This window comes from Gavialis gangeticus, unplaced genomic scaffold, assembly GCF_001723915.1.
Source record: "Gavialis gangeticus isolate Ggan-Ray unplaced genomic scaffold, GavGan_comp1, whole genome shotgun sequence".
In the NCBI taxonomy this organism is placed as follows: domain Eukaryota; kingdom Metazoa; phylum Chordata; order Crocodylia; family Gavialidae; genus Gavialis; species Gavialis gangeticus.
In genome coordinates this window covers 3,809,573-3,821,430 of record NW_017729018.1, presented here as the reverse complement: position 1 = coordinate 3,821,430, position 11,858 = coordinate 3,809,573, and the positions used below count along the sequence as shown (strand labels likewise).

General features: G+C 53.3%; 1 protein-coding gene across 1 annotated transcript in view; it reads left to right on the top strand.

The window, feature by feature from the left end:
• The window catches only part of LOC109294787 (mucosa-associated lymphoid tissue lymphoma translocation protein 1-like), a 33,158-nt gene that overhangs the window by 8,368 nt on the left and 12,932 nt on the right, over positions 1 to 11,858 (top strand). Inside the window, exons 2-10 of the mRNA XM_019513253.1 lie at positions 627 to 862; positions 2,694 to 2,860; positions 3,294 to 3,424; positions 3,886 to 4,039; positions 5,200 to 5,390; positions 5,680 to 5,776; positions 6,708 to 6,755; positions 7,395 to 7,433; positions 8,149 to 8,352. Coding sequence (XP_019368798.1) covers positions 726 to 862; positions 2,694 to 2,860; positions 3,294 to 3,424; positions 3,886 to 4,039; positions 5,200 to 5,390; positions 5,680 to 5,776; positions 6,708 to 6,755; positions 7,395 to 7,433; positions 8,149 to 8,352 — 1,168 coding nt within the window. The 5' untranslated portion in view covers positions 627 to 725. The remainder of the gene's footprint in view (positions 1 to 626; positions 863 to 2,693; positions 2,861 to 3,293; positions 3,425 to 3,885; positions 4,040 to 5,199; positions 5,391 to 5,679; positions 5,777 to 6,707; positions 6,756 to 7,394; positions 7,434 to 8,148; positions 8,353 to 11,858) is intronic.

Here is an 11,858-nt window from a genome sequence, read left to right as displayed (position 1 = left end):
AACCCCCATCTTCAGCCTTGTTCCCAGGGTGACACTCCTGCCCAATTCCAGGAGCATTTTGTGGACCTGGCAATAGCAGCATGACCCTGCTACCTGTATCCAGTCACAAAGGTATTCGAACCACCACCTCAGGACATGGTCACAGGGAAAGCAATGTCCTGCTTCACGCACATGAAACTAGAGCGTGCTGGCTTTTCCACTTCTCTCCTGTCTAAAAAGCAGAGGCACCTATCCCAAGGTCCCAGGCCTTGCATCAAGAGGGCTAGAAACTCCGGAGTTTCAGTTTATTTCATTGCCTCCTGCTTGATCCTTTGGTGTGGGAGGTTGTGCTTCAGAAGAAGCTGTGGGATAGGCCCCCGAGCCCCCACTGCTGCTTTGTTGGCATCTCCTGCTTGTTGCAACCTTGGTTAACTCCCCCTGCTGCTACACCCTGGTGCTCCTATGGTCCTGCACCTGGAAACGCGGGAGTCAGACCACTGAGTCACAGGCAGGAGCTATTCCCCGGAGATATCTGGCAAGCTGAGCTCAGGCAGGAATTTATCCAGAAGCCTTTGCCCCATTGTTCAAACTCCACCCACCGGCTTCCCCCCCTAAATACAGATGGTCTCTGTGTTTTCAATGCCCAGGTAGATGGTGGTTTGTGAACTGTGCCACAGAGCGCAGTGGGGAGCCAACACAGCCCGTTGCTCAGGGCTTGAAAGAGAAAGAAGGGACGTGGAGGGCCGATGGCTGATTGGAGTGTGCCACTCAGCACCCTGGGGGAAGCCGCCCTGGCCAGGCTCTCTGAGCTCCTGGACAGCTCCAGCCGGAGCTGGCGAAAGCTGGCTGAAGTTGCTGGTGCGGAGAAACGCTTCAAATTCAGGTAGATGCAGAGCTGGGGACGTTATGGGGGTCAGGCACAGGTATAGGTGTGAGCTGCTGTGAGCAACATGCCAGTGCTGCTACCAGCAGGTGGCTTGCATTGGCAGTGCACGAGCATATATGTGTGGGGGTGTGTGTGTGTGTGTGTGTGATGTGGGTGCAGGGGGTAGATCCAGAAGGGGTGAAGTGGCACGGTTGTACCCCGCTTTTAGACCACACTGCTGAAGCAGAAGCGGGGGCATTTTTAAGTCTGTGAAGCAGGTATGAATCTTCCCCCTCCTTTCCCCTCTGCTCAGCCACCCATCCCATGCCCTCCCCTCCCATCCTACCCCTTTCTACCTGCTACTGTCGCTGTCCCTGGGTGAGTCCTACTCCCCACACAGCCCAGCTGGAGCCATCAGGATCAGCTTTGGAGCTCTCCTCCTCCCAACCATCCCCACCAGAGAATGGGGGGTAGGGGCGGTGGTGGGCAGCGGGTGTGCAGTTGAGCATGGAGGGGAAGGGAAGCAGTGCCAAGAGTGTGGGGGGAGGATTCTTACCTGATTTGGAGTCTTAAAAGTCCCCAGCTGATGCTCCCCGGTTATAGTCTTCCCACCCTGGTGGGGACGAAAGGGGAGGCTGGGACCTTCTGTGCAGGAGGGGGCACCTGTGTGCAGGTATGTGTGAGGCCTGTGTGCATCTGTGCATAATGGCCCCATGTGAGCTCTGTGGGTGGGGGAGGGCATGTCCTTGGGCGTGTATGCTGGTGTCTCCTGTCTCTGGGGGTCCCTGAGCATGTGGATGCATGCTGTGCTTTTGTGTATCCATACTGCTTCTCTGGGGTGCTTGTGCATGTGGCTCCTGTGCATGTGTATCTGGGCTGTCTGCAGGGGAAGATGTCCCAGTGCACAGGGCACCTGTCCAGGTGTATGCTTCCACAGATCTCATCCTGCTGTGTATGGTTCCCAGCTCTCTGGTGTAAGGCTGTGTGGGATGCTGGCCAGCCCTGCCCGGAGCGATTCATGTGTCCCTCAAACACACCTCGTGATGCTTTGAGGCTTTTGCTGTAGCTGTCCATGGGAGGCCTGCATTCCTGCCCCCGAGGTGAAGCTGACTGCACTCTGCTCCCATGGGCCCTTTGCCCTGCCTTGGGCAGAGTCATTGCTGCTGTTGCCAGCTACTGGCTGTGCCAGACATCCGTGGGGTTTTGAGGGAAGATCTCTGCCCCGTTATACTCAAACCCTCCCTTCATTGTGAGCTCTTTGTTGATCCCATCTCCTCGGCATGTTGATCCCTGAAAGCAGAGGGCTGGTGGGTTGTTGAGTTGGTGCCTGGCACTTTGCACAGTCACAGCAAAGCAGTCCCTCCAGGAAAGAAGGAGCCTGTAGCCAGCAGACCATACCACCAAGTCCAGATCCAAGTTGCCCCCTTGTCCAGATCCTGGATTTTGATCTGGGCTCTACCTCAATCTTGTGGAAAACCCATTCGGTGCCCTCCTCCAGCCCCCAGGGGTTGAGTGTTGAAGACTGACTTCAGGGACGGAGAAGTTCAGTGAATGGTTTTGATAGAGGAAGAAGGAAGGGGGCTGGCTGTTAGGACTGACAGTGTGGCCAGGACATAACTTGAAGCCCTTCTCCCTTATAGCCCACCAGGCAGGATGGTGTCACGGACCCTGAGACAGGGCAGTTCACAAAGCAGGACAGAGCTAGAGCCAGGATTAGACCCCAGGTCTCCTGGCTCTCAGGCCACGTTCTCTTCAGTGCCCAGACAGAGGAGTCAGGGCAGATAAAGGAGCAGGGTCTACCCCAAGGCCAAGAGGTTAATAGTGCTTTTGTGTTTGTGTTGTTTCTCAGTGAGGAGGAGCTGGAGGTATGTTCCCTGAAGGTCCTGGAGGCCCGTGGGAGCCCCAGCCAGCACCTCCTGCAGCTGCTGTCTGAGCGAGACTGCACCCTTAAGTACCTGCTCTGCTGCTTAGAAAAGATGGGACACACCGAGGCCTTCCAGTTTGTCAGCAGTGTTGGTATGGCCTGTGGGAGGGCACTGGGGAAGGAAAGCCAGGACTCCTGGGTTTTATTCCCGGCTCTAGGGTGAGAGTGAGGTGTAGAGACTGGAACTGGGAAGAGGTTGTCTTGGACCTGTGCTGTAGGATGAGTGTGGGGCTTAGCGGCTGGTCCAGGAAAGTGGGTGGTAGGGTTCCTGGGTTGCAACGCCAACTGGGTTGGGAGAGTGTGGTTGTCTGGGCAGGAGAGGAAGCCTGACGCTCTGGATTGCAGGGACGGCGGTGCAATGGCTTAAGCAGGGTGACTGTGATCTGGGGCTTTATGGGAATCCACAAAGGGACGGCACGAAGGGGAGGGCAGGGGGAGAGTTCGAGTGATGAGTGACTCACGCATGCAGTGGGGCGAGACGGGATGGTTCAGGAAGCTCAGGATTTTATCCGTCCTCTCTTGAAGTCCAAGAATTCATCCGGATCACGGTGCAGCCAGAATCCCAGGTGGTTACAGAAGGGACTCGCGTGTCCTTGTCCTGCTGGGCAAGCGGGCCACCTGGACTCAGCTACCAGTGGTTCTGCGGGAAGCATGAGGTGAGAGCCTGGCGAGGCAGGAGGCTGAGGGCAGAGCCCTGTGGAAGGGCAGTATGGCTGGGAGCTGGACTTGAATCTGGGTTTTTCCTCTGACCCCTGGCAAAGCACCAGGCAAGTCAAATGTTGGGGCACAACCGGAGACCTGAAGGAGCTGAGCATCCCCAGCTCCCCCCAAAGCCAAGGGATTAGCTGGTGCCTGGCAGCACTCAAAGCATGTGACGTGCTTATTATGCCATGAAGCTTTGCAGCACAGCCCCTTCCAGCCACGTTCCAGCAACACACACAGACAGGGTGTGTCTGGGGCAGGACTGCTGAGCCATGGCTGAGGGGCCTGTGCTACCTGTTGGATGCGGGCACTGGTGCTGGCTGGAGGCAGTTGTTCTGGAGTGTGCATGGTTTAATCATCCCTTCTCTCCTTGCTCTCCTTAGACCTGGAACAATGTATTTCATGTCTTTTTTAGGTACCCGGTGCCACCTGTCCTGAGCTGGTGATAGACCCAGCTACCCTGCAGACCCCGCCTGCCTGGTACATCTGCCGAGTGAACTGTGGGACCAGCTTTTCCTTCTCCAAATGGGCCCGGGTTCAGGTCAAGAGAAGAAGCAGCCCAGCCTCAGGTGGTCCCAACTATATTTGCAGCAGCAGGGGAAGCAGCAGAGCCCTCCAACCCCCCACCCCACCTGCATTGTGCTGAGCTGGGGAGGGGAGGCCTGATTTTGGATGTGTTGATTTTTCAAAACCTTTCCACAACCTGGAGGTGGACAGTCTCCTGGGCTCCTGCAGGATCCTGGCTGAAGGCCTGTGCCTGTGACAGGTCTGCATGCTCAGTGGGTCCATCTGTGTCCTGGACTGCAGTCCTGCCACATGCCAAATTTCTATTAACCTGTCAACCTGAACCCCAGCTCTGCCCATGACCCCAGCCCATGCAAAACCCACCTGACAGCCTGGGAGGATCAGTACGTTCTTGGGATCATTCTCAAACTGATGGGACAGCAGGGATTAGTTCAGAGGGCATAGCCAGGGCTCCAGAGACTTAGGGTCTACTTTCAGCTCTGCACTAGCTTGCTGGATGAGTCTTGAACATGTGTATGCCCTCCCACCCTGGTGCCTCAGTTTCCCCATCTGTAAAATGGGGGTTGAGATACTGACTCCAGCAGTACCATATTATCTCCCAGGAGCAGCTTGGTGGTGTCCATGCCAGAAGCAAAGCACCATTCCAGCTCAAGTCAGCCAGAGATGTGTTGGTTTGGTTCTCAGTTATTTGCCCATTTTTAATACTAGGCCAGGTTCAAACCCAAGTGCTACTGCAGAAAGAACATTGGGGCATCTCATTCAACTGTCACAACTTTTTTCTTAGTTTTTTCAATTGAACCTATTTGCTGAATTCTTCCTGAGGAGGCTCTGTGATCCCCAAACAGAGTTTTGGCCTGAATTTCCTCTTCACTCCTCTGCTTTTGTTCTCCTTTGTGAAGTGTTTGGAGGCTTCCATGAAAACCTCTAGGCACAATTGCTGGTTGGACTGAAAGGGCTTTGTCAAGCTACTCTTGAGTGTAGGCTTGATGAGCTGGGGACAGCCTGGAACTGGGAGAGCTGGCATGATACACTGCCAGCTTGGTGCACAGTGTCTGCTAGTCTCCACTGGCTGCATCTCTGGACTAAAGGGGAAGATGACCACCTGCTGCCTTAGAGGGTACACAGACCACCCTTGCCCCAGGGCCTGCTCCAGCAGGCCAATGTAATTATGCACTTACCTAGATGCCGTGCTCTTTGTTCTCAGCATCCTCTCCAGCAACCGGCTATTGCCCATCCATGGTGGGATTGCAGATCCTCCAGCAGCCCCAGCCCTGCACCCTGGATGAAGGGAAAACCCTCCAGCTGCGGTGTATGGCCATTGGGAACCCCCCACCCCAGTACCAGTGGTTCCGAAATGGGAGTGTGATCGAGGGGGCGCGGGACCCCTGCTTCCAGGTACCTGCTTTGGGAAGAAGGGGAGTTCATGGTGCTGGTTGTGTAGGGGACTGATAACAGGCTGCAGGGACTGTCTCATGGGGCATCAGGATCCTCAGCCCTGCGGTGGATTGCAGTGTAAGAAGCCAAGCCAGCAGCCTGCTGGCTCAGTCTTGAGAAGTCCCAGTCCCTGCATTTAGTCCCTGAGCTTTCAGTTTGCCAGGACTCCTTGGGCTCTTTCACAACAAGCACCTGAGCCGAGGTGCTGGGAGTCTTCTGCATGGACCTTTCCTCCTCTTCCCCTCTGCAGGTGAAGCTGGTGACAACTGCAGAGAGAGGCTGCTACTCCTGCAAAGTGTTCAACCTCTTCCATGAGGTGTGGAGCAAGGATGTGGATGTGGAGATTGGTGAGGACTTGTGGCTGGAAGACTAAATCTAGAAGCCTGTTCTGTACACCCCTGCTGCACCCTTGTCTTCAGGGCTCCAGCTGCTAGTGCCCCTCCATTCAGCCAGCTGTGCTCTTTCCACCGTGGGTTGTGGCCCGCATAGCAAGACACCAGAAACCCCCGCAGCCAAGTTTTAAAGCTGCCTGGCAGGCCACGGTGGGACAAGCTCGTCTCATGGGACAGACCCACAGTGCCTCTTGGGCAGGTGTTGGTCTCACAGTGGCAAGCAGGAGACTCTGCACAGAGCAGGGCTCTGAACTAGCTAAGGACAGTGAGGGGCTCGGGAGCAGACTGTTAGGGACTCATGCCAGGGGTCTTGCCTGCTTCAAGCAGCTTGGCTACACCCCAGCCAGCCCAGGGTTGTGTTCCAGAAAGGTGAGATCCTTTGCTCTGACCTGTTCTTTTCCCCTGGTTCTTATTAAGACATCCCCTCCATTCCCCCAGCTTGGCCTGCCTGTCTCACTAAGCATTGCTGGGCACCCAGGATGCTTCCCCCTGCCCACACTGTGGGCCTCATGCTTCAAGCAGAGCCCCTTCCCAGAGGAAGCGTTCAGACAATCCTTGTGATTTGACTGTGGTAATGCCTTGGGACCCCAGACTGGGACCAGGGCCCCTCAGACCTGGGCACCGCAGTGCCCCAGGACACAGGCTGCTCCAGAGAGCTCGCAGTCCAATGATCCCTCATCGCAGTGCAGGGGCAGGGGGCCGATGGCAGGCAGGAGCCGTCCTGTTCATCCTTTCCTCCCTTCACCAGTGCTGAGAGGATGAGAATGCCATCCAGGCTGTGGCATGACTTAGCTCAAGTCTCCGCAGTCCAAAGCTGGAACAGGCTCTCCCCAGATACCCAGCTGGTCTACCCAGCCTGACTGTTCCCTCCCTTCTCTTCCCACAGGACCACGGTTGTTCACCTCCGGGACAGGCTGGCAGGAGGGAGAGGCTGGTATGTAAGGACTCCAAAGTGAACTCCAAAGTACACACCTGGACACAGACTGGGCCATTCCCCCTTACTGCAGGGTCCGGCTGGGAGACCTGGCGACAGCTGCTGCTATGCTTTGGTCTCAGTGCACCTGAGATGTTGTGTTCGTGTGTGTGCCGCCTTGGCAGGAGTTTGCAAGAAAGACAAGGAGCTGAACTAGTAGCGCATGCATCCACACACGGGTACACCTTGCCCATCCCCTCCATGCAGGCAATCTGATGGTGGAGAGGCCTGGCTCAGACTAGAAGCTCCTCCTCAAGCTGCCTTCTGCACTTACTTATGGATATGGCCCTCGAAGGCAGTAGTGGAACAGACTGCTTCTGAGCCTCTGATGGGCCAGGCCTTAGATAATCCTGAAACCAGCCTTGCTGGCTTGGGTAACTCCAGTAGCAACCTACCTGGATACTGTTGTGGTGGGCAGCTTTGGCAGTAGGGCTCTGCCTGCCCTGGTTTTTTAGGGGTTTCTTGGCTGGGAGTGGGGTCTCTGCAGATCCCTTCCCCCTTCCCAAGGTCAGGTATGCTGGTGCAGTCAAGCTGTGGCGCCCCTGTGGTTGTATTATCGTTGGAGCTCAGCCCACTAACCGTGTTTCTCATTCTTTCCAGGGACTGTCCCAGAGCAGGGTGGCCACAGCCAGCTGTATGGTAAGCCGTTCCATGCAAAACCTTACATGAGACCTCTACCTAGGCCTGGCTCAAGAAACCCAGCTTCAACCCCTTTCCCCTACCTCCCACATCCACTCTCTGGCAGACGTGCTCAATGCCCTGCCAGCCACTGCCTCACCAGGGCTGTGTTTGGAAAGACACTAGGTCTGGTCATGCATCCTCATATGGGCTCTTCCCCTTCCTCCCACCTACAGTGTCCCGAGCCGCTGAGCACAGAGCTGGGGCGAATGTGAGAGAGGGAGAAGTAGGATCTAGCCCTGACCTGAAGTGTGTTTCTCAGGCTCTGTCCTGCCCCATCTCACCACAACTTCCAGCCTGCGCTCCTGCCCCTGATGAGCTGACACTACATGTAGCCTGGGCTAGGCGTTGTGTGTGACTACAGGAGGCAGTGAGGACCACGTGCTGGCTGCTCAGGCAGAGGGTGACCTTTTGGGAGACGCCCTTTGTTCTTCTCGGGTAGATGCAGGGCTCTGCCTTGACCTGGGATAAGGGGCAAGGCCCAAAGCTAAACTCTGGTTCCTGTAAGGCCTCATGTCCTTGGCCATGGCTGTTGCAGGGGCTCCATCCGCTGCTGGGTGGGTGGCTGCTAAGGGAAGAAGGTCAGGTAGCAGGGATGGGAGAGGGTGAATGTTCACCCCAAGGGCTCAGCTAGGTCCCCTGCTTCTTCCCACAATCGTGTTCTGCTTTCTGACAGCCACAGACAAAGTGGCCCTGCTGATAGGAAACATGACCTACCTACATCACAAGCACTTGAAAGCCCCCATGGTGGACGTGCATGAGCTTACCAACCTGCTCCGCCAGCTGAACTTCAAGGTAGTCTCCCTGTTGGACCTCAGCAAGGCCGAGATGCAGATGGCTGTCAACGAATTCCTCCTCCTCCTGGACAAGGGCGTATACGGTACAAGGGGAGCACCCATTTCCCCAGGGACGGGGAGGATTAACCCCTGGTTTGCCATAACACGAGAGATGCTTTATGTAAATATACAGGGAGGTGGGGACATCTAGGATGATTGCAGGGTGGTCTTTGCTGGCCGAGGCTGTCTCCTCCCATCCCCAACAGGATGAGCAAGCTGTAGCATGGCTTGGGGATGGGGGAGGGCAGGGGAGGAGGCATGAGTAATATTCAGAACACACTGATATATCAATGAGCAATCATTTTATATTCGAATATTTGATTTCTAACTGTTGCCAGCACACGCTTCTTGGAAGGAAGTGAGGCCTTCTCAGTACAAGCATGGGTTTGCTGGTACTGACAGCTATTCTGGCAAACCACCTAGTGGAGATGTTACTTATGCTGGCAAGAGCTCTTGGCTGCTGCATCCTAGATCTACTCACCAAATAGGATCAGCTGCTCTGATTCCAAGCCAAAAGGACATTTTTAACACTATAACAATGTCTTCACTAAGGTCTGTGCTCATGGTACAGAAAGGAGATCTGACCTGGTTGCACAGACCAAGCTTCTAAGTGCATTGGTCCATCTAGCAATGGCAAAATGATGAGAAGAGAGAAGTAGTTACCACATTAGTCTGCGGTCAGGCAGTAGGCAGGGTAGCTATTCACCTTATAAACTGACTCAAAAATAAACATAGAACACAAGTTTTTGCAACCTTGATCTCACTTCATCAGATGCTGTGGTGAGCACCATTTGTCTATGAGCACCAAGGCCTGATCTTCACTGGACAGAGGAGATCGTTAGGGGCATGAGAACAATAGCCCCTCAAGATGGTGCAGCTGTGCTGATACTAGCCCTGGGGCAGATGCCTTAGGTCCCTTTCTTGGTCCAGCTTTTTCCATCAGCGTCTAGCACTTCTTCCATCAAGTCCAAGAGATGGCACTGTGATGGTCCAACAAAGCCATATAAGAATCATATCCAGTCCATTTGCCCTTTCTAAGAGTCTTTTGGCTGTTTTGACAGTTCATTCTGCCTTCCTTTGTAGGTACCCTGGGGAAGAAATCTTGTGCTTGAATTCCCATTTTGTGCCAAATCTTTTGAATTCCTCTGCTGTATAGGGTGGCCCACTGTCTGAACACATGGTACTGGGTGTGCCTTATCTGGCAAAGTGTACCTTCAGCTACTGGACTACTGTTCTCATCTGAGTGCCCTATAGACAGTCCACATCCCGAACACTGGGGTAGGAACCAACTGTGACCACGATTCTGTCACTGAACACAAACAAATCTGTCCCAACCTTTTCCCAAAGTCATGTTGGGATCTCATGAGCCTGCAACACCTCCTTCTGTTACCTGTCTCCGTGCTCTTTGCACAGCTCACAGTGCTCTGTGTATGTCCTCACCTGGGAATGCACACCTGGCTAGTAGGGTTGTTGGTCTCAGGACATAGGCAAACTCTCCCAATGCCTGAAGAAGGGTGTTTGTGCCTAAAAGCTTGAAAGAACAGCTTTTCCATCTATTTAGTTCAGGGGCGGGCAATTATTTTGGGCAGAGGGCTGCTTACTGCGTTTTGGCAAGCCATCAAGGGCTGCATGACAGGCAGCCCAGGGCAGATTAATATTAATTTTCTAAATTTTTTAGAAGCCCCACGGGCTGGATAGAATAGCCTGGTGGGCTGCATCCGGCCCCCAGGCCGCATTTTGCCCACCCCTGATTTAGTTGGTCTAATAAAAGATATCACATCTATCCAAACAACCTTGTCTGCCAGACTAGTAGACATTCCCGAGCTTGCTGCAGGCATGCTGCTATTCCCAGGTGTGAAGCATGGACTCTTTTCATAATATCCTGCCTCAAACTGGCAGGGATTACAGCTCTGTCTCCTTTAAATAGGATTCCATCTCGTGCCCATAGCTCATCCCTAGCCTGCCAGTAAGGAATGAATTCCTGGGGTACTTGTTCCTTGAGATCTTGCCATTCCTGGGGTATGATTCTTATCACAATCTGTAGCCATCCATCCAATTCTGCACTTGCACATATTGTGTGGAGACTTCCTTTGGAGATACAGAGGTATTGTAGCACATTGATTCAGTCTCCTGTTCCTCAGAGCCATGTGCGGCATACTCTGGAAGGTAGGTCCTGCTCAGAGTATCTGCCACGAGCAGTGGCTTCCCTGGACAGTACCTGACGCTCACATCATAGCACTGAAGTCTCAGTAGCATGGGTTGCAGTTGCTTTGGTGCACTCAGGAGTGGCTTCATAATGCCTTCCAGTGGCTTGTGATCCAGCCGGCTTCTGTCCAAAGGTGAACTGGTGAAATCGCTCCACTCCAAAGAGCACAGCGGGAGCTCCTTTTCTATCTGAGCACACCCTCTTCCTGTATCTGTCATGGCCCGGCTGGCAAATGCCATGAGTTGCTGGTTCTGCATTAATACTGCTCTTAGGCCTTTTTCGGAGGCATCACACTGCAGTTGCTGTTGCTCTGTGGCTTGTAGCACTTCACTTCACTTCAAGTGAATATTTCTGCCCCCAATATTTCAAGCAGGATGTCCTCAAGAGTGAAAAGTTAATGACTTCTTTCCAATGCCCTGTTAAGAGGTTTTGCATCTATATAAATCCTCAGTCCATCAGATGGCCTTACCATTACCTGGCTGCTGACCCGGTTGGTGCTAATAATTTCCATTGATTTAATAATGCCTCTTCTTGTTAGGCTTATTAGGCTGTTTGAGTGGCTCCACCAGGGTTAGCGGTACTCTGTTTCAGCAGTTGTACAGGCTGTACATGTGGGTTTATTTCTAACTTGAGCTTACCCCTAGCGCTCGTCTTCCTCAAATACATCTTCCTCAAAACCATCCCGGAAGAGCACAAACCAACTGCAGATGCTTCCTCAGCCTGACAAAATGTATTTGTACCTGCAAGCTTGCAAAGAATTTTTACAACTATTTGAGTTGGTCTAATAAAAGATATCAGATTTACCCGAAGAACTGTGTCTGCCAAATACATCTTTGAAGTCTTAAAATACCTGAGAAGGACCATGCTGGGTTTTCTCCCTCCTTATATGGATGATAGCGTGGTGCTGCACTGAGATCAGGTCCACAGCTTGCACTGCTTGGCTGCCTAACAGCAAAGCAATGATGGATCTCTTCAGTGCCAACCACTATGAATGCAGGTGATATTGTTTTCTGCTTCATGGACGTTGTATTGAAAGTCTGAATATACCCACTGGTTGTATAGTTGTTTCATTGCATAGCATCAGTATTTCCTCTCATTTCTCCATTCTGATACAACTGCTGAGCAGTTTGCCAGCACCTGACTGGTTGCTGCTCCACTAAAATAGCCGCAAATATGGCAGATGGCTGTGTAGTAGCTTTCTTCTGCACGGCATGTATATTCAGAGTAGTTGGATCTGCTAAAGTCACTCATCTGCCTTATAAAACATCTCACTCTCCTTTCCTGCTGAGTGTATTGTTGCTTTATTTCCCCCAGGACTGTGGAGACACAAAAAGGCAGCTCAGG